This window comes from Nematolebias whitei, chromosome 19 (genome assembly GCF_014905685.2).
Source record: "Nematolebias whitei isolate Nwh7 chromosome 19, NemWhi1, whole genome shotgun sequence".
In the NCBI taxonomy this organism is placed as follows: domain Eukaryota; kingdom Metazoa; phylum Chordata; class Actinopteri; order Cyprinodontiformes; family Rivulidae; genus Nematolebias; species Nematolebias whitei.
The window spans coordinates 3,749,022-3,767,963 of record NC_056516.1 but is presented as its reverse complement, the minus strand read 5'-3'; the positions used below and the strand labels follow the sequence as shown (position 1 = coordinate 3,767,963).

At 41.3% G+C, this 18,942-nt stretch overlaps 1 protein-coding gene across 1 annotated transcript in view; it reads right to left on the bottom strand.

Moving 5' to 3' along the window:
• Nucleotides 1-8,475: 8,475 nt before the first annotated feature.
• Nucleotides 8,476-18,942, bottom strand: part of LOC119425345 (AT-rich interactive domain-containing protein 1A) — a gene marked incomplete at its 5' end in the record, with an annotated part of 74,000 nt that continues 63,533 nt past the window's right edge. The window contains 1 exon segment of the mRNA XM_037692862.1: nt 8,476-8,658. Coding sequence (XP_037548790.1) covers nt 8,512-8,658 — 147 coding nt within the window.

Sequence of the window (18,942 nt, the reverse complement as noted above, 5' to 3'; positions counted from 1 at the left end):
ACCTTCAGGGGACAGGAACTGTTATTTCATTGATTTGAATCCAGAAATACAAATTATCTCATCAAGAGACTATTTAATTGTATCCTGAATTAATCAATTGAAAGAACACTCTTCCTTTTTACATTATCATTACTGTTTTAGAATATCTTGATAATCAAAAGTGTGTTTAGTTCATACCATTTCTAAATGTTGAAGTGAACCACTCATTTAAATCAACTGTGAAACAGTATTAATGATTTTTAAACCTCAGCAGATTTTTGATCATACAGTTAAATGCCTATTTACGAAGTAAGTGTGCATTTAGTGATGTCGGTCGAAAGTCAGAGACAAACAGAGACGAGTTATTAGAACGAAGTGTCTTGTTTTTAAAACTAGCAGACAATAAATAACTTCAACTGGCACCTGCGTTTGTCCCACTTCGTCATAATATTTCTCTGTCTGTACTAACCGTTCGTAAACATTCCTGCTGTCTCTTGACTTCTAGTGACCCTCTTGACATCACTAGAACCACCTCCCTGCTGGTTGTTTTAACCAATCAGGAAGTACCACGTAACAGGAAGTGTACACCCCTTTAAAAGGAACACTTGGTGGAACTATTCAGTTCGGTCCTGGAACTGAGTTCAGTCCTGAAGTGCAGTCCTGGAGTTCAGTGCTGGAACTCAGGGCTAAGTCCAGTCTTAGTCTTCACGAGTCTTAGTCTTTTCCAGTCTTGCTGGAACTTTCGGTCAGAGACGAGACTCACTTAAGCAGCGGATGGATGGGACCATGTGCCAAGGGGTCCCTCCATTTAGCGGAGTCACAGCTCACATCGCTGTGCACTCAACCCGAGCAGGAAATGCTCCACTTATAAGGAAGCTTATTCGGTGGAACCGAGTACCTCATGAGTATATGCATTTATTCCAAAGATTCCCAACTACTTTAACCAGAGACACTGTAAAGGGATCGTACTAATGGACTTCTGTTCCGGAGTGGAGGTATCCCCCATCTAAGGTAACAAAGTCGCTACACGTCCTGAAGTGTACCGGAAAGCTGAGCGGGATGTAGGAGGAAGGGAGCAAAGTTCTGGTTTCACACATAGCTTCCATCTAAGCCTCCTTTTAAATCTTTAAACTTCTATTCTCCTCCTCTTTAACTTTTCTATTCGCCAGTAATCAAGCTCGATGCCTTCAGAGGTGAATCGGCCTCGATCAGTAATGTTCTGTTGTCTTGTTAGTAAAGCGTGCCAAGTTTATTAATCAGAAACAGATCAGCAAATCAATGTGTATATGTTTTGATGTTAAATTTTGATTCTGTTAAATAAATGACCGCATTTATTATGATGGGTCAAAGATAAAATGGCGTCTCATGTCACTGATTAAACAATCCACTCACATCTGGATGGTTTCTGGATGGTTTCTACCTGGATTATTGAGCATGCATCAGGAAATCCACTCACAGTTATCTCGGTCTTGTCATACCCTATGAAAATGCCTTTTTCACACCTTGAATCCAGCTTTCCTTTCACTTGTTTGTAAGTGTAACAAACACATCCAAACTTTTGCATCCTAGAAATGTTAGGCTGTCTGCCTGTCAACATGAAGTAGGGCGTTTCATTTGTGCGGTTATTAAAGCATCTGTTTCGCACTACAGCAGCTGTCTGAACTGCATATGGCCATAACATTTTTGGTAGCCCACCATCCAACATACATCTAGCCATGTCAAATAAGGTTCTCCAGTTTCGTTCTGCTGTACCATTTTGATGTGGAGAATATGGTGCTGATGTCTCGTGTTTGATACCATTTCTGCTCAATAATGCCTGGTACTCTTTCCCTGTAAATTCTGTGCCATTATCTGACCTCATACATTTAATATTTCCATGTGGAGCCATGTCAGCATTAAACTTTTCAGTAGCTTGTACTGTCGCTCTTATTTTAAAAAAAATATACAAAAACTGTACTAGAATAATCATCTGTAAAAGATAATGCATATTTGTGACCATCTTTAGATAATGGGTCAATAGATCCTGCTAAATCTGTGTGGACCATTGCTTATGGTGCTCTAGCTCTTGCATCTGGTTCCCTGTTCCTAGATTGAACAAATTTTCCTTTTGTACAAACTTCACAATATGGCATAGGTTCACCCTTCCCTTTAATTTCCATACCATGAACAACACTTTCTAGTTTCAGCACGTCTCTGTAATTGCAATGTCCAAGGATCTTATGCCAACTTTGTAAGTCATAGCATTTCTTACACTGATCACCACATTCATTGTCCATCGTGTGTAAGTAATAGAGTTTGTTACATACGTGAATGGGGAATTTAGTACCGTCTTTGAGAAGAACGTTCTTTCCTTCTTTGAATATCACAGTTGCTCCGCTGGATGTGGCAGCTTTCACTGAGAAGATGTCCTGCGGCTATGAAGGGACGTACAGTGCATTCCTCAACACTGTTTTAAGACGTTGACCTCTGCTGTTGATCAAATACACTTCCGCGTCTCCTCGTTGCTTAGCAACCCCACTGCACCTTGATCCATCTGCCAATTCCACGTAGTGTCTCTCAGCCTGGAAACTTTCATCAAACCTTCGGAACTTCCTAATGTTGGTGATGATGTGTGACGTTGCACCTGCGTCCACCATCAGACCTCTCCTCTCGATGTCATCCATTCTAGTGTCTGCGTCGCTCACCCGGAAAGCATACTCTCCGTCGCCATCCGTCTCTTAAGCCACTTTGCGTGCGTTGTCCCGGTGCTTTCTCCGCCTGCAGGTTCTGTTGCTGTGAGTGTTGTTCTTACAGTGACTGCACCACTGCTTCCGCTGGCAGGTTCTGCTTATGTGGCCTTTCATCCCACATTTAAAGCACACTATCTCAGAACTTCCTGCTCCAGAATCATTTGCACTTCTAGGTGTTAATTTCGTGCCAAAATGCACCTTAGTTTTCATTACATTGTCTTCAGATACACTCGCACGCATATTTTCAATGTCTTCAAAACTTCTGAGTTTTGTCTTAAACTCTGCAAAAGTCATTTTTTCACCATCTTTGCTTTGAGTGACATAAATAGTAAATGGTTTAAATGTCTCTGAAAGACACAAAGTTTGTTTTCTCAGTCATCCAGGTATATAACAACAAAAAAGGTTGAATCATGTCATCTGGACTTCGTTCTCTGAAAGACCCTTCAGGGCCATGGCTATCAGAAGTCCATCACTCAAATCCTCACCTGCACTTTTTAAAGCGGTGATCGTGATCTCAGCTCTGATGATGTACTCCGTTACCGACTCACTGGGAAATTTCTGCAGTGAAGTCAGCTCAGTATACAGGTTGATCACTCTGGGCTTCCCTTTGCCAGCGTAATGTTCACGCAGGATTCCAAGCGCCGCACGCCCATCGTCTGCTGCATCATGCACGATAAGTGATAAACTCTTGTCATCCAAAAACTGAATGAGCTCTGCATACGCTTATGCATTTTTCCTTGCGTCTTCATCTTCTTCTTCTTCATCAGTAGGTCTTGTCAAGATTGTATCTATGAGCCCTTGTTGTCGAAGATGTCCTAGAAACTTTGTTTCCCATAATTTGTAGTTTTTCTCGTCTCCATCAAAAAGAAGTCTTGACCAGCGGCTGGATGCCATTTCCTTTTCTCTTCTGTTCATCTTCTTTGTTTTTTGATCTCCAAACTGTTCAAACACTCTGGGCCCATAACCTGTTAACAGAGTTCGCTTTTGGCACAGCGTTAAACATGACGCATGAAACTTGGTTTGGTTTTGTGTTGCTCCTCCTCACTCTCACGCTCAATGTTTGAAGGAGCACACACCTTTTATTAATCACAGGTGCACAGGTGCAATAAATTAGAAAAGTCACATGACTCAATAAACCAATAAAAATAAGCCAATTAAAAACAAACAAACACACAAATCTAAACAAATGAGAGCATCACAAGACAAAAACATTCATAATGTCAACAGGTTTACTTCCGGGATGAACATAAACAAACCGGAGCACCCTAAATGGACCCACGACAGGTTTTAATGACGTGAGGACGTTACTGTACTCCTTGATAGAGCTACAGGTAATACAGGTCATTTTGAGCTTTTTCAAAGATTCCAGTAGAAATGTTGTGTCGCTCACCGATAGGGCTGTATACCGAACCGAGGTTCTTTTATGGCACCGACCCAACTGCATTGGTTGGTGTATGGATTGAAACATGCCTCTTATTTCGGTGTCAAGTTTCAGTATTGACTGTAACGTGACATGTGGTTTGAGCACGCCGGCAGGTACAACGTAGACATATTGCAAACAGACTATGTGTTTACACCCAGAGCTGTATAGCGCTGCCGTATAGCTGTATGTCTATGGCGCTGGTTACGCCCACGGACGGGGTTCACGTGTGCAGCGTGTGTGGCGTCGAGCGGCTTCAATTTACGAGTGAAAAGTTGCTCCGTGTTTTTCTGCAAGGAGAGGGGAGGACCACAGCCTCCTCCTCTCAACGTTAAAGTCTGCCTGTGAGTGTTGAACGGCCTGACTCAACATTCCACAACCGGACTCCTCTTCATCAAAGAACTCTGAGGACCGGCGTTGTGTGTGGGATTTCAGCTGGTAAGTTTACGTTTTGTTAACATTACTGCAGCTTAATACGTGCATTGCTGAGAGTTAAACTAGGATCCATGTAATGCTAACTTTAAGATATTAGTGTGTAGCTTTATTTTACCTATGTAGCAAGCTAAACTCAGAAGCTAACTAAAGATTGACACTAAAAGATGAAGCTTAGCTTGTAAAAAAATGTGCTCATCCATCTGGTCAGCTGCTTAAACAGTTCACCTAGTGCTCACTGTTTGTTAATGTTCTCCTCACAGGAGCCTCTGACTCTGATGTGAGGACAGAGACAGACAAAGGAAAAAAGAAAAGCGAGATGGGGGCCACAGGACAGTCACAAAGTTTGTTGTTAAAAGTTTGCTGCCTTTTTTTTTTTTTTACAGTGGAGGCTGCATGGTAGAGGTAAGTAAGCTGTAAAGGATATTGTTGACCAGTTAAACTTTTGTCTCTCAGCCTAGATAATAGATTTTTGAGCAATAATAACACAACCATGTTATTGTTGATGTTTTGTTTTCTCATGTCAATTAGGGAGATGATCAGAGCCCTAAACCCTAGAGAACCACAAAGAAGATTCAGGAAGCAACACAGAGGTGCACATGTCTGCATCAACCCTAACCTCAGTGAATCCAGTGGCCTGGTGGTGGAATGTGAGGGACAATATGTCAGTGCTATCAAACTGACAACCAGGTATCTGTATGTGCAACAAGCATCATCCACACCCTCAGAATGAACATTTTCTACTGCTGGAGACACCATCAGCCAGGAGCAGCTTGTTTGTGTCCAAAGAAAACAGACATGATGTTTCTGAAGAAAAACTGTTCAGTGAAAAGGTCCTCAGTGTGGATTCCTTAGATAGATAACTTTACTAATTGGCTTTTATGTATGTGGATGTTTCTGTAAAGTGCCCCGAGACAAATTTGTTGTGATTTGGTGCTATATAAATAAACTGAATTTAATTGTAGCAGTGAGCATTAGACACTGACGTGTCACTGGTTTGTAACTGGTCTTTTGACCTGAAAATTATTTGCTTATTTTTATGTAAAAAAGCTGCTTGGAATAGAAAAATACCAAAGTTAAAAATAAAACTCAAGATTTGTACTGTAATTTGTAATGTAATTTCAATCTTGTTAGAATATTAATTATTATTAATCTTATTAATTAAATTTTTTTTTTTATTATTATCTTAATTGCAAAATTAGTACCAAAAAAAGAACCGTTCAGGAACCAGCACCGAAGTGAAAGTAACGACACAGACACAGATTTTTTTTTAGAAAGGTACCCAGCCCTAATTACTGACCAGTTTTACTTCCCTGGCACGCTAATATTATTAGCATTAGCCATGTGGAAATGACATGGGTTGCACATGCGTAGTCAGGTCAGCTTTTTACGATTGGGAAAAACAAAGGACAGATTACGTGTTTACATGCACACCGTTCGGGTTATGGATCGGCGGCGTAAACCACCCATTTCGTTCTGATTACAAATTCTTTCGGATCAAGCTGAATAAACAAAAAAATAATCCAAATGGGGCATTTACATGACTCATTTTTAATTCAAATGGCTGTTTAATCCGATTACATACGTCCATGTAAACATAGCTACTGATCTACCACACCAAACATTTGCGTAACGGCTGTAAAACTTACCAAGTCATAGTTATTTTTTTATTTTGTTTTTGTTTTTGGTATGTCCATCCAGTTATTCTCTGGATGTTTTATTAAAATTTGTCCAATTTTTCATCAGATTTTTTGCTAATAACATACCCAAAGATGAGCAAAAACACACCATCCTCTTTCACCACCGGGAGACAAAAACCCATTGAAGGACCAAAAAACTGTGGAAATGTTCTGATAGCAGTACCTCGAGGACTTGAGCATCTCCATGCTCAACATAAATCAGTCAACAATATTGGTTTATCAATTGCAGCGTGAACTCCAAAAGACTAACTCCACATTTCTGAGGCTTTCCTCACAGGGCAAAGGTCACACAAAAAAGCCTGCTGAGTATCGTAATTTCCGCCGTACACGTCGCACCACCCTATAAGTCACATCAGTCCATATTTGTCTAATAAAGTGGAAAAATCCATAAATGTCGCTTTGCCGTATACGTCGCATCTATTATGTGTCACCCCTGACGCGTCGCGTTTGTTAGGCGTCAAACCAGAAATGTGGGCCGGTGTTGTGCCAAAAATCGATGGGCCACCAAATGGCGGCCGCGGGAGCGTGCATGGGAGGACTTTAACAAGAATTTAGCAAGATTAACACTTAAAAACAATTATTTGTTTGCTCAAAATTATATTTAAGTGTGTATCAATTTAACGTTTGCTTAATAAATGCACTTTAATGGTCAAATCAGCTGAATTTCAAAAATAGTTTTGCTGCCGAGGTGCTGCAGAGCAGCAGCTTGACCAGCCGCAGCATTTCTTTAAAATTTAACAAGATAATCACCTAAACAATTATTTTTTTGCTCGAAATTATAGCAAAGGTGTGTCTCAGTCTAACATTTGCTTAATAAATGCACTTTAATGGTCAAATCAGCTGTATTTCAAAAATAGTTCGCTGCCTCGTTGCTCCATGAACGCGTAGAGGAAGACAAAAAGGAAGAAATAACACGACTAGTTTCTCCGAAAATTAAGAAGAAATGCAACTAAACAATCATTTGTTTGCTGCAATTTATAGCAAAGGTGTGTCTCATTCTAACATTTGCTTAATAAATGCACTTTAATGGTCAAACCAGCTGCACTTTGCCGGGGCAGTGCAACTGGTTTGACGATCGGTCTAAGCAGTAAGCAGAACCAAGGTGTGATTTGTTTTGGTCCGGTCTGTTCTCTACTCTGTTGGCCATTTTAGTTAGCTTCTGCTGCTATTTGTATCTGTATTTCTATTTTATGTTTTCCTGTTCGCTGTGCATGTTTGTGTTCTTTTGTACAGCACTTTGGTTGGCCTTGTTGCTGTTTTAAGTGCTCTATAAATAAATTGGTATGGTATGGTATGGTAAGGTGGGAAGGCTATGGCAGGCCGATTGTATCATTAAACACTGGTGAAGATTCTCAGTCATCCAGGACATGGTAGATTCAAAAAAGTTCAAGAATAAAAACAAGAAAGTATAAAGTATAACAAATAAAATTTAGTTGTTGTCTTGAACTTTTAGGAATTTGTCATTACAGCCACGTTTTCCTATTACATGATACAACAGCATGCCACACTACTAATACTACTCTGCTGCCATCAAGTGGCTGAATGTGGTACTGCTCTTTTTTATTTTTTAGTCAGAATGAATGGAAACAGTCATATCTCAGCCAAAAAATGGTTTACAAATATGGGAAAAAATCCATAAATATGTCGCTTTGGCAAGCAGCATGGTGACGCAACTGGTAGAGCTGCTGCCTCTCAGCGAGCAGGTCCCCGGTTCAAATCCCGGTCCGGGGGCCTTTCTGGGTGGAGTTTGCATGTTCTCTCCGTGCATTCGTGAGTTTTCTCTGGGTACTCCAGTTTCCTCCCACAGACCAAAAACATGCATGTTAGGCTGATTGGTAACTCTAAATTGTCCTTAGGTGTGAGTGAAAGAGTGAATGGTTGTTTGTCTCGTTTGTCTCTGTGGCCCTGTGATGGACTTGCGACCTGTCCAGGGTGTACCCGGCCCCTCGCACAGTGACTGCTGGACATGGGCACCAGCGACCCCCGTGACCCAAAATGGAAGAAGCGGGTAAAAGATAATGGATGGATGGATGTTTAGCTAGTGCACCTGTACTGTCGCTGTCCTATAAGTCTCAGGGCATGTAAATTACGCAAAAAACAGCAACTTATACAAAGAAAATACGGTAATTAAAGCCAAGATCTCAAATCCATCCACTACAACCAAGAAGAACCCCTCTGATGTCTGGTGTATCTGTGAAACCACAGAGATGTGGGCAAAATGTGTTATTCAGTCTGTGGTCAGCGCAACTCATCAGAGAGGAAGACAACCTGAAAGTAAAAGATGTCTCACCGGCAGACTGGACGGCCGTCCCTGCATGCTGTCCTCCTGAGCTGCCTTGTTAGGCTGGTTGGAGGGAGGAGCGCTGGACTGGGAGCTGAACGAGTCCTGGGACAGTTCCTGATCATAAAAACAGAGAACAGAATTGGCTTGATCAGAGACCGGGACAATTAATTTACTTTTAGCAACATTTATAATATTTCAAACATTATCTTTATTTAATACAAAAGAACCCCATAAAATGCTTTTTTTTTTTTAACACATTTTGTTTTCTTTGAAATCTGCATCAACACATGACATATTATTTTTGAGTTCTTGTGTAAATTTTAGGTTTTTGCTACATTTCTGTCACTTTAAGCATTTAGCTACCATTTTAGTACTTTAAGCTTTTAGCTTGCGTGCGCTTTTTACCTTTTAGCTAGCATTTTGCTTCTTTTAACAGATCTATTTTGTGAGATTCAGTTTTTATCCACCCTTCTGCTCCCTTTAGCTTTTCAATTTGATTAAATTCAGTTCAATTCAGTTTACAGCGTTTCACCTAGATAACTTGCCATGGCAGTGCGCTCATCTCTTTTGTGATTTTACATCTGAACTGCGCATTGTTTGCACTGACAATTTTTGAGCGGTGGGGGTGAGGGGGGCAGAAACACATCTGAGCTGCGAACTGTTTGCACCAACAACTTTTCAGCGTGGGGGTGGGGTGAGGGGACAGCGAAGAGATAATGTGAGTGCTGCCTTTAGCTTGTTTAGTTAGTGCACCTGTACTGTATTGCATGCCGCTTGCTTAGCAGGGTGTCCCGCTTGTATAATGGTAGGGGAAGCAATGGGTTATTTATGTATAGTGCCTAGGGGTGCAGAAAAAAATTGATTCATTACAGACTCTAGATTCCTAGTCCTGGCGATTCTGAATCGATTCTAAAGGCCCATAAATGGATTTTAAAATGTGTTAGTTTTATTTATTTTTTCGCTCCTACTCCCGAGAGTACTGCATGTTAAGAGTTGCATTCGGGCCCAAAAAATCTGATCCGACCTGGCCCCAGCCCGCAGTCATAATTTCCGAACCCCACCCGACCCAACAGTAATTACAGGTCCGAACCCGGAAAAATTTTTTTTTTTGATTAGTTATTAATGGTCGGGTATGCACAGCTGAATAAAAGATGCAGAAGATTCGGAGCTGAAAGGTGTTTGTCCTTTCATGACTGTAAAAGAGCATTTGCTTCTACCTGCATTCTGATTTATTCAGACATGGACCCTGCTCTGACACACGCATGCTTTGGGATCTCACCAGTTTGGGTCGTCAGCCACGCATGTCCGCTGAGTGCAGCAGCTGAATGAATGACCATTTGGGTGATGGATTGCTGCCTGGCAGTATAGTCCCATCTGAAGCTTAAATTAACTTTTTTACCTCTTTCAAGGCCGGTCAGCTCGCGGTGAAATGGCCGCATGCAGCTCTTGATTGTAGGGCAGGCCATGTTACCATATAATTGGATTGCGGCTGATCCTGATCTAATTAAAAGCCAGACACTGACCCGGCCTGCCCATCCAGCACATTATCATGGCACGGCCCACCCCAAATTCTGGTCGGGTGGGGACGGGCTTAGGGCTCGGGTTAGAAATGACAGCTCCACATTACGTGTCCATGGGTCACCATAGGATTTGGCCATGTAGGCCACCATACAGCAAGCTAGCGGTAGTTAGCCAGCTCCCTTTATCTGAATGGAGTCCAGAAGAAAGGAGCAGAGGACGGCACAATTCAACCCACTCCTTCGTTGTTAAAAGTTGGTGTAAAGTCATTTTGGATTCTACACTGTTCCGGGGAAGACAGAGCTTGACAAGAGCGTGTTGTTTGCAAGAAGTGTAAAATAAAATTGCAGTATAGTATTTTGGAAATATGACAAATGTATGGAAGGAAGATGAAAAGCGAAAGTAGCCAACTCTGAGCAATGCAACAAACTTCCAGATAATTCCCCAAGAGCTGTGAAGATGTCCCATTCCATCGCCTGCTATATCATAAAGGATTTACAACCAAACAGCTCAGTCAAAGGTGAGGGGTTTAGGTTTATTTTTTATACGCTGGACCCAAGGTACGCAATTACTTCATGTAGCTGTTGTAGAGATAAAGCAGTGCCACAATTCCACCATGAAACAAAGAATAAAGTGGGAGCAGCTCTGATTAATGCACCAGCTGCAGCTCAAAGGGTAACTGTTTTTCTCATATTATAAATGGTAAATGGTAAATGGACTGTACTTATATATCTCCTTTCTATCTTATTTCAAGACACTCAAAGCTCTTTACAACAATCTGTGTCCTCATTTACCCATTCATACAGCTCTATACTAGATCTCTACAAAGATAATTGAACAAATCATTCTAAAGAGACTAATCAGAGCTTTATCACATTCATACACTGATGGGACACACATCAGAGGCAGTGAGGGGTTCAGTGTCTTGCCCAGGGACACTTCAGCATGTGACTGCTGATGGATTCAAACCCCCAACTCTTGCATTGGAGGACGACTGCTCTAACCACTCAGCCACAGCCACCCCTATAAACTAAAACTTATTTAGACAAGTTATTAGGGGTGGGTGATATGGCTCAAATATAATATTGTGAAATTTCAGAGGTTAATATACTGGTAGGCTGAAGTCTGTTTACTTTTATATTTATATATTTTTAATTATTAGTCTGTGATGGACTGGAGACCTGTCCAGGTGTCCCCCGCCTCTCGCACAGTGATGGCTGGATATGGGGCCCAGTGACCCCTACGACCCGAAAAGGAAGTAGTGAGCAAAGATAATGGATGGATGAATTATTTGTTCCTAGATTTTTATTTATTTATTTAGATTTTTTTTTAGATAAAGCCATGCAGCTATGCTAACCAATTACTGGTAATTGAAGTTACAGAATTTTAAGCACTCCTATATTTGTTCCTATTTTTGGTATAAATACAAAATGATGCAAAAAAGATTTGATACAGTGAGGAATCTAAAATCATTATTATTAGTGCCTCTGTGCGTTGTCTCTGACTGCTCACCATCCTTGCGTCCTCCACCCCCCACCCCCTGCGTAATGTCGGCATCATTGTGCTTGTGTGCAAGATTTTTGTTTTCATTATCACGCTGTTGACCTTCAGCCAAAGATTAAGAGCGTGTTAGGAATTTTTTTTTGTTTCCAAACCCTATGTGTCATTTTCCACCACTGTTTTTGTCTGTCCAAACAGGTCTCACTTGTAAATGAGTCTTCGAGGCTCAATGTGACTTATCTGTTTAAATAAAGCTTGAATGAAAAAAAATAAATAAATGTTCTATTGTTGTGTCATCTTTTCATCTTACCAATTACATAATTTAAACAAAAATGTGGACCATTTCAATAGAAAAATTGTTTCTTAATTGAATTGTTACACCAAAAATAAGAATCAAATTGCCAGACACTGAGATTCGCAGCCCTAATAGCACCAAGTCATAACAGAAGTCGTCTCAGGGCACTGAATAGAAACATTCATATACATAAAAAATAATTGAACATTATTTATCTGAGGAGCAGCTTTGAATTTAACTCCATCACTGAACTCTCATCTTGAACAAGCATGAAGGCGACAGTGGAAAGAAAAACTCCCTCATGAGGAAGAAACCTTTAGCAGAACCAGGATCAGGACAAGAGGACCATCTGCTTCGACCAGCTGGGTTTCGTAGGAATAGATACACAATGGCAGGTCACATGTTAAGATGGAAATAGTATTAAATGAAAACTGTTCAATTTTAACAAATCATTTAAGGAAATTAGGTCAATTTGTCCTCTAGTAGTCTAAGCTTAAGGCAGCATAATAAGCAAACCCTAACTAAACGATATATCAAAAAGGAAAATTTTAAGCACACTCTTAAAAGTGGACAATGTGTCAGCCTCACGGACAGAAACTGGAAGTTGGTTCCACAAGAGAGGAGCCTGTTACCTGAAAGATCTGCTTTTGGAAACTCTAGGAACCGCAAGTAAACCTGCAGTCTGAGAGCAAAGTGCTCTGTTAGGAAAATATGGAACAATAAGATCTGTAATATAAGATGGAGCTAGGTTCTTGAGGGCTTTGTAGGTTAGAAGTAAGATTTTGAATTCTATTCTGGATTTGACAGGGAGCCAATGGAGAGAAGCTAAAACTGGAGAGATCTGATCTCTCCCAGTAACTCCAGTTAAGACTCTGGCAGCAGCATTTTGGATCAACTGAAGACGTTTTAAAGAAGTATTTGGACATCCAGATAATAAACCATTGCAATAGTCCAGTCTAGACGTGACAAATGCATGGAGCAGTTTTTCTGCATCATCTTTAGATCAGATGTTTCTAATGTTAGTGATATTACGCAGGTGGAAGAAGGTGATTCTAGTAACGTTTTTAATGTGGGGTTTAAAAAACATGTTCTTTTAGCAACTGTCTTTCTGAAATTTGCTTTTGACTACCTACCTACCTGTCAACCATCCATCCATCCATTATATTTTACCCACTTCTTCCATTTCGGGTCGTGAGGTCATTGGTGTCCATGTCAAACTGTCACTGTGCGAGAGGCGTGGGACACCCTGGACAGGTCTCCAGTCCATCACAGGGCCACATAGAGACAAACAAGATAAACAACCATTCACTCTCTCACTCACACCTAGGGACAATTCAGAGTTACCAATCAGCCTAACATGCATGTTTTTGGTCTGTGGGAGGAAACTGGAGTACCTGGAGAAAACCCACGCAGCACGAAGAGAACATGAAACTCCACCCAGAAAGACCCCTGGCCAGGATCCGATCCAGCGACCTTCTCACTGGCAGCACCTTTGTATTATTTATTTACTTATTTTTAAACTCTTTTTAGCTTTTAACTGGTGTCTTGCCCCGTTTACTTTTTTTTGTCTTTTTAGTCCCTAATCTGCTTCTTTTAGCTATCATTTTGCTTTTTTAGCTTATGTTCCGATTAGTTTTAGCTTCATTTTCCTTGTTTTAGCTTTGACAGCTCTGTTTCAGCTGCTTCCCCAAACTTCAGCGGTCATTCATCACTACGCATTCATATATCGCATTTTTGCAGGGAAAAAAAAGTTTCTGCAATTTTTGAATATTGTGTCGTAAGAGAGACGAAAAAGTAAAAGAATGCCAAAGTGAAACACTTGGACTGTTTACGGCATGCACACACCCGAGAACTAAAAGATGCATCTTCTGCACTGAAGACCTCTGTTTGGAAGTACTTCCGCTCCTACAAAAAAAAAAAAAAAAAACTTTTTCTTGCTTTTTTTGTTGATAATTTTGAGTCTCCAACTAGTCTCCATCAAGCCCAGCCCAGTGAGATGCTGACTAATTCTACACCCTTTGAAGCCACAATAAAACTTGAGCTTCCTGTGTCCAAGACACAAACCCAGCCATTCCTACACCAAACGAGACCAAAATCAAAGTTAAAGAAACACCAAAGGAAGTGGGTCAGATAGCTCTAACATTTGCTGCTTGGACATCCATTGCCACAGATTTGTCTTTTCTCAGCATTTGAACAACTTTTGTTAACTTTGTACCCAAAATCTTGTTTGAATGGAAACCGTTTAACACTGCAGTGTGGCATTAAATACTTAGCTTCTTTTAGGTCTGAGAGTCTTTGCTTAGAATTACGTTTGAAGCTTGATTATGTGCGCATCATCCATATGCATCAATAATTTGCTTCTTTTTTTTTTTTTTAAATCACACCACAACCCCCCACGACCCGAAAAGGAAGGAGCATGTAAAGATGATGGATGGACACCGCAGCCCTCCAAATTGCAATCAAATCAAATCAAATCACAAGGAGTCTAAAAATTGCCAAAATAGATTTCCTAAATAGAGCAGATGCAGGTTAAATAAGGCTATGTTAACAATGCAGGCAAAAGTGGCTCAAATACAATTTTATTGCCCATATGCAAGGGAGAGTTGGCGTCACTATCAGAAAACCGTTAAAGCTGCCAAATGTAAATTCTTCTCTGATTTAATTGTCTCCAACTCCCACAACCCCCGAGTTCTTTTCTCCACCCTGAACTCAGTTCTACACCTCAGTGAGCCTTCACCTCTGGAAGCCTCAACTGAGCTGTGTGAGAACTTCCTCCATTTCTTTTTAGAAAAAGTGGCAAACACCCGGGCACTCATTTCTCCACCAGCTCATGATCTGTCCATCCCTTCTCAGTGTGTGGTTGTGTTTGACCACTTTGAGCCCATCTCTCTGTCCTCTCTGGAGCAGGTAATGTGCAGCATGAAGCCATCTGGTTCCCCCTTTGATGTGGTCCCCCCTCGACTACTAAAGGAAGTTTTTCCTACCCTGGGTCCTTTTATCCTCGCTATTCTGAATAGCAGTTTATCCTCAGGTGTGGTGCCAAAGACTTTTAAACATGCTGCTGTCCAGCCGCTCCTGAAAAAACCTAACCTTGACCCCTCAGTCATGTCCAACTTCCGGCCAGTCTCCAGACTCCCATTCACCTCTAAACTACTGGAAAAAATTGTGGAGTCTCAGTTGAAACAGTTTTGGGGGGATCACGCTATCATAGAGTTATTCCAATCTGGCTTCAAATCTCTCCATAGCACTGAAACTGCTCTACTGAAGGTTTTTAATGACATTTTCATATCCACAGACGCAGGTGATTCTGTGCTGCTTGTCCTATTGGACCTTACATCTGCTTTTGACACCATCGACCACAATATCCTCATTTCTAGACTGGAGCAGTGGGTGGGCATCACAGGGTCAGCCCTTAAATGGTTTGGGTCCTACCTCTCTGACAGAACCTTCTGTGTCAATATCAAAGATTTTAGTTCGGCATCGACAGTGCTCCAGTGGGGGGTACCGCAGGGGTCCATCCTCGGTCCCCTTCTCTTTTCTTTATACCTGCTGCCACTAGGTGCTATCTTCCGCAAACACGACATGCCCTTTCATTTCTACGCCGATGATTGCCAAATTTATTTCCCCCTGAGGCACAGAGGCACACGCTCTATTCAGCCTCTTCTTGACTGCCTGGCTGACATCCGGGACTGGATGGCTTTAAACTTCTTAAGCTTCAATGAGAAGAAGTCTGAAGTCATGCTGTTCCATCCCAGTGGCTCACTCATGAACCATGACATTGACCTTTTCTCTCTAGCCCCGCTAGAGAAACAAAAGGTCACTAATCTGGGGGTGATAATGGACCCGTCCTTAAAACTCAACAGTCACGTAAACATGATGGTCAAATCCTGCTTTTTTCAGCTGAGACAGCTGTCTAAGCTGAAGCCTATACCCTCCAAAAAGAACCTCGAGACAGTGATCCACGCCTTCATAACATCTAGGCTTGATTACTGCATTTCACTTCTGTTTGGAATCAGTCAGTCCTCCATTGCTCGTCTACAACTGGTCCAAAATGCTGCAGCCCGATTTTTAACTGGTACAGGCTATAGAGAGCACATCACGCCAGTTTTGGCCTCCCTGCACTGGCTACCCATTCACCTTCGGATCCATTTCAAAATTCTCATGTATGTTTTTAAATCACTGAACAGTTCCGCCCCATCCTATCTCACTGATCTTCTGCAGCCATATGTCCCACCGCGCTCTCTGAGGTCAGCAGACCAGATGCTTCTCTCAGTCCCAGAAACCCGTGGTAAGCTCAGAGGTGACAAGGCTTTCTCTGTTGCAGGTCCACGACTGTGGAATGAGTTGCCACTGAGTGTCCGGCAGGCTCCCACACTCTCAGTCTTTAAGTCTCGCTTGAAGACCCACTTCTATTCTCTTGCCTTTAACACGGTGTGATTTGTTTTGGTCCGGTCTGTTCTCTACTCTGTTGGCCATTTTAGTTAGCTTCTGCTGCTATTTGTATCTGTATTTCTATTTTATGTTTTCCTGTCTGCTGTGCATGTTTGTTTCTTTTGTACAGCACTTTGGTTGGCCTTGTTGCTGTTTTAAGTGCTATATAAATAAATTGGTATGGTATGGTATATGCAATTCATACCTAATTTATTAAAACAGTTCCAAGAACTGGGAGAATAATTTTATGGACTCTTTTTACGTAAACCTCAAATATTTCACTGATTTTGCACAACAGCCTGCGCTCCTTCCAACTCATTTTGCCAGCTCTGGGTTCCTATACTTTATCTTTGAAATTTTCACATATCTCAACTGATAAATGTCATATTACATTAATATTTATATAAAAATTTGTGCAAATTTTTCCCTAAACGTGTGAGCAAAATGCACAAGCAAACAGCTCTGTGAATGTGCTTACAAGTTTCTGAAATGCAATCAGAAAGTTTCACTAAGGACACAGCATATAGGACACCTGTTCGGCAGGTGTAAGCATCAAAATCAAATCAAACCATTCAGTCCCTGAGGCGAGTCACACCTGTAGAAGATGAGCACTTGGTGCCAGGATCAAGAGAGTACTCAGTGCTAAGTATATATACAGTGGGGAGAACAAGTATTTGATACACTGTTGATTTTTCAGGTTTTCCCACTTGCAAAGCTTGTAGATGACTGTAATTTTTATCATAGGTACTCTTCAACTGTGAGTGATGGAATCTAAAACAAAAATCCAGAAAAATACAATGTATGATTTTAAATAATTAATTTCCATTTTATTGTGTGAAATAAGTATTTGATACACCAGAAAAATGAAACTTAATATTTGGTATAGAAACCTTTGTTTGCAATTACAGAGATCAGACGTTTCCTGTAGTTCTTGACCAGGTTTGCACACACTGCAGCAGGGATTTTGGCCCACTCCTCCATACAGATCTCCTCCAGAGCCTTCAGGTTTCGGGGCTGTCGCTGGGCCACACGGACTTTAAGCTCCCTCCAAAGATTTTCTATGGGATTCAGGTCTGGAGACTGGCTAGGCCACTCCAGGACCTTAAGATGTTTCCTACGGAGCCACTCTTTAGTTGCCCTGGCTGTGTGTTTTGGGTCGTTATCATGCTGGAAGACCCAGCCACGACCCATCTTCAGTGCTCTTACTGAGGGAAGGAGGTTGTTGGCCAAAATCTCACGATACATGGCCCCATCCATCCTTCCCACAATATGGGGCAGTCGTCCTGTCCCCTTTGCAGAAAAGCATCCCCAAAGAATGATGTTTCCACCGCCATGCTTCACGGTTGGGATGGTGTTCTTGGGGTTGTACTCATCATTCTTCTTCCTCCAAACATGACGAGTCGAGTTTAAACCAAAAAGTTCTATTTTTGTCTCATCAGACCACATGACCTTCTCCCATTTCTCCTCTGGATCATTCAGATGGTCATTTGCAAACTTCAGACGGGCTTTGACATGCGTTGGCTTGAGGAAGGGCACCTTGCGTGCGCTGCAGGATTTTAATCCTTGACGGCGTAGAGTGTTACTGATTGTTTTCTTTGAGACTGTGGTCCCAGCTCTATTCAGGTCATTGACCAGGTCCTGCCGTGTAGTTCTGGGCTCATTCCTCACCTTCCTCAAGATCAATGATGCTCCACGAGGTGAGATCTTGCATGGCGCCCCAGACCGAGGGAGATTTTCCGTTATTTTGTATTTCTTCCTTTTTCTAATAATTGCACCAACTGTTGTTGCCTTCTCATCAAGCTGCTTGCCTATTGTCCTGTAGCCCATCCCAGCCTTGTGCAGGTCTACAATTTTATCCCTGATGTCCTTACACAGCTCTCTGGTCTTGGGCATTGTGGAGATGCTGGAGTCTGATTGATTGAGTGAGTGGACAGGTGTCTTTTATACAGGTCACGAGTCCAAACAGGTGCAGTTAATACAGGTAATGAGTGGAGAACAGGAGGGCTTCTTAAAGAAGAACTAACATGTCTGTGAGAGCCAAAATTCTTACTGGTTGATAGATGATCAAATACTTATTTCACACAATAAAATGGAAATTAATTATTTAAAAATCATACATTGTATTTTTCTGGATTTTTGTTTTAGATTCCATCACTCACAGTTGAAGAGTACCTATGATAAAAATTACAGTCATCTACAAGCTTTGCAAGTGGGAAAACCTGAAAAATCAACAGTCTATCAAATACTTGTTCTCCCCACTGTATATATATATATATATATATATATATATATATATATATATATGGGTAGATAAGTATATATGGGCGGCTGTGGCTGAGTGGTTAGAAAAGTCGTCCACCAAATGCAAGAGTTGGTGGTTCAAATCCACCAGCAGTCACATGTCGAAGTGTTCCTGGGCAAGACACTGAACCCCTCATAGCCTCCGATGTGTGTCCCATCAGTGTATGAATGTGATAAAGCTCTGATTAGTCTCTTTAGAATGATTTGCTCAATTATCTTTGTAGAGATCTAGTAGAGTGTTGTGTGGATGGGTAAATGAGGCACAGATTGTTGGAAAGTCCTTTGAGTATCTCGATAAGATAGAAAGGCGCTATACAAGTACAGACCATTTACCATATATTATATATATATAT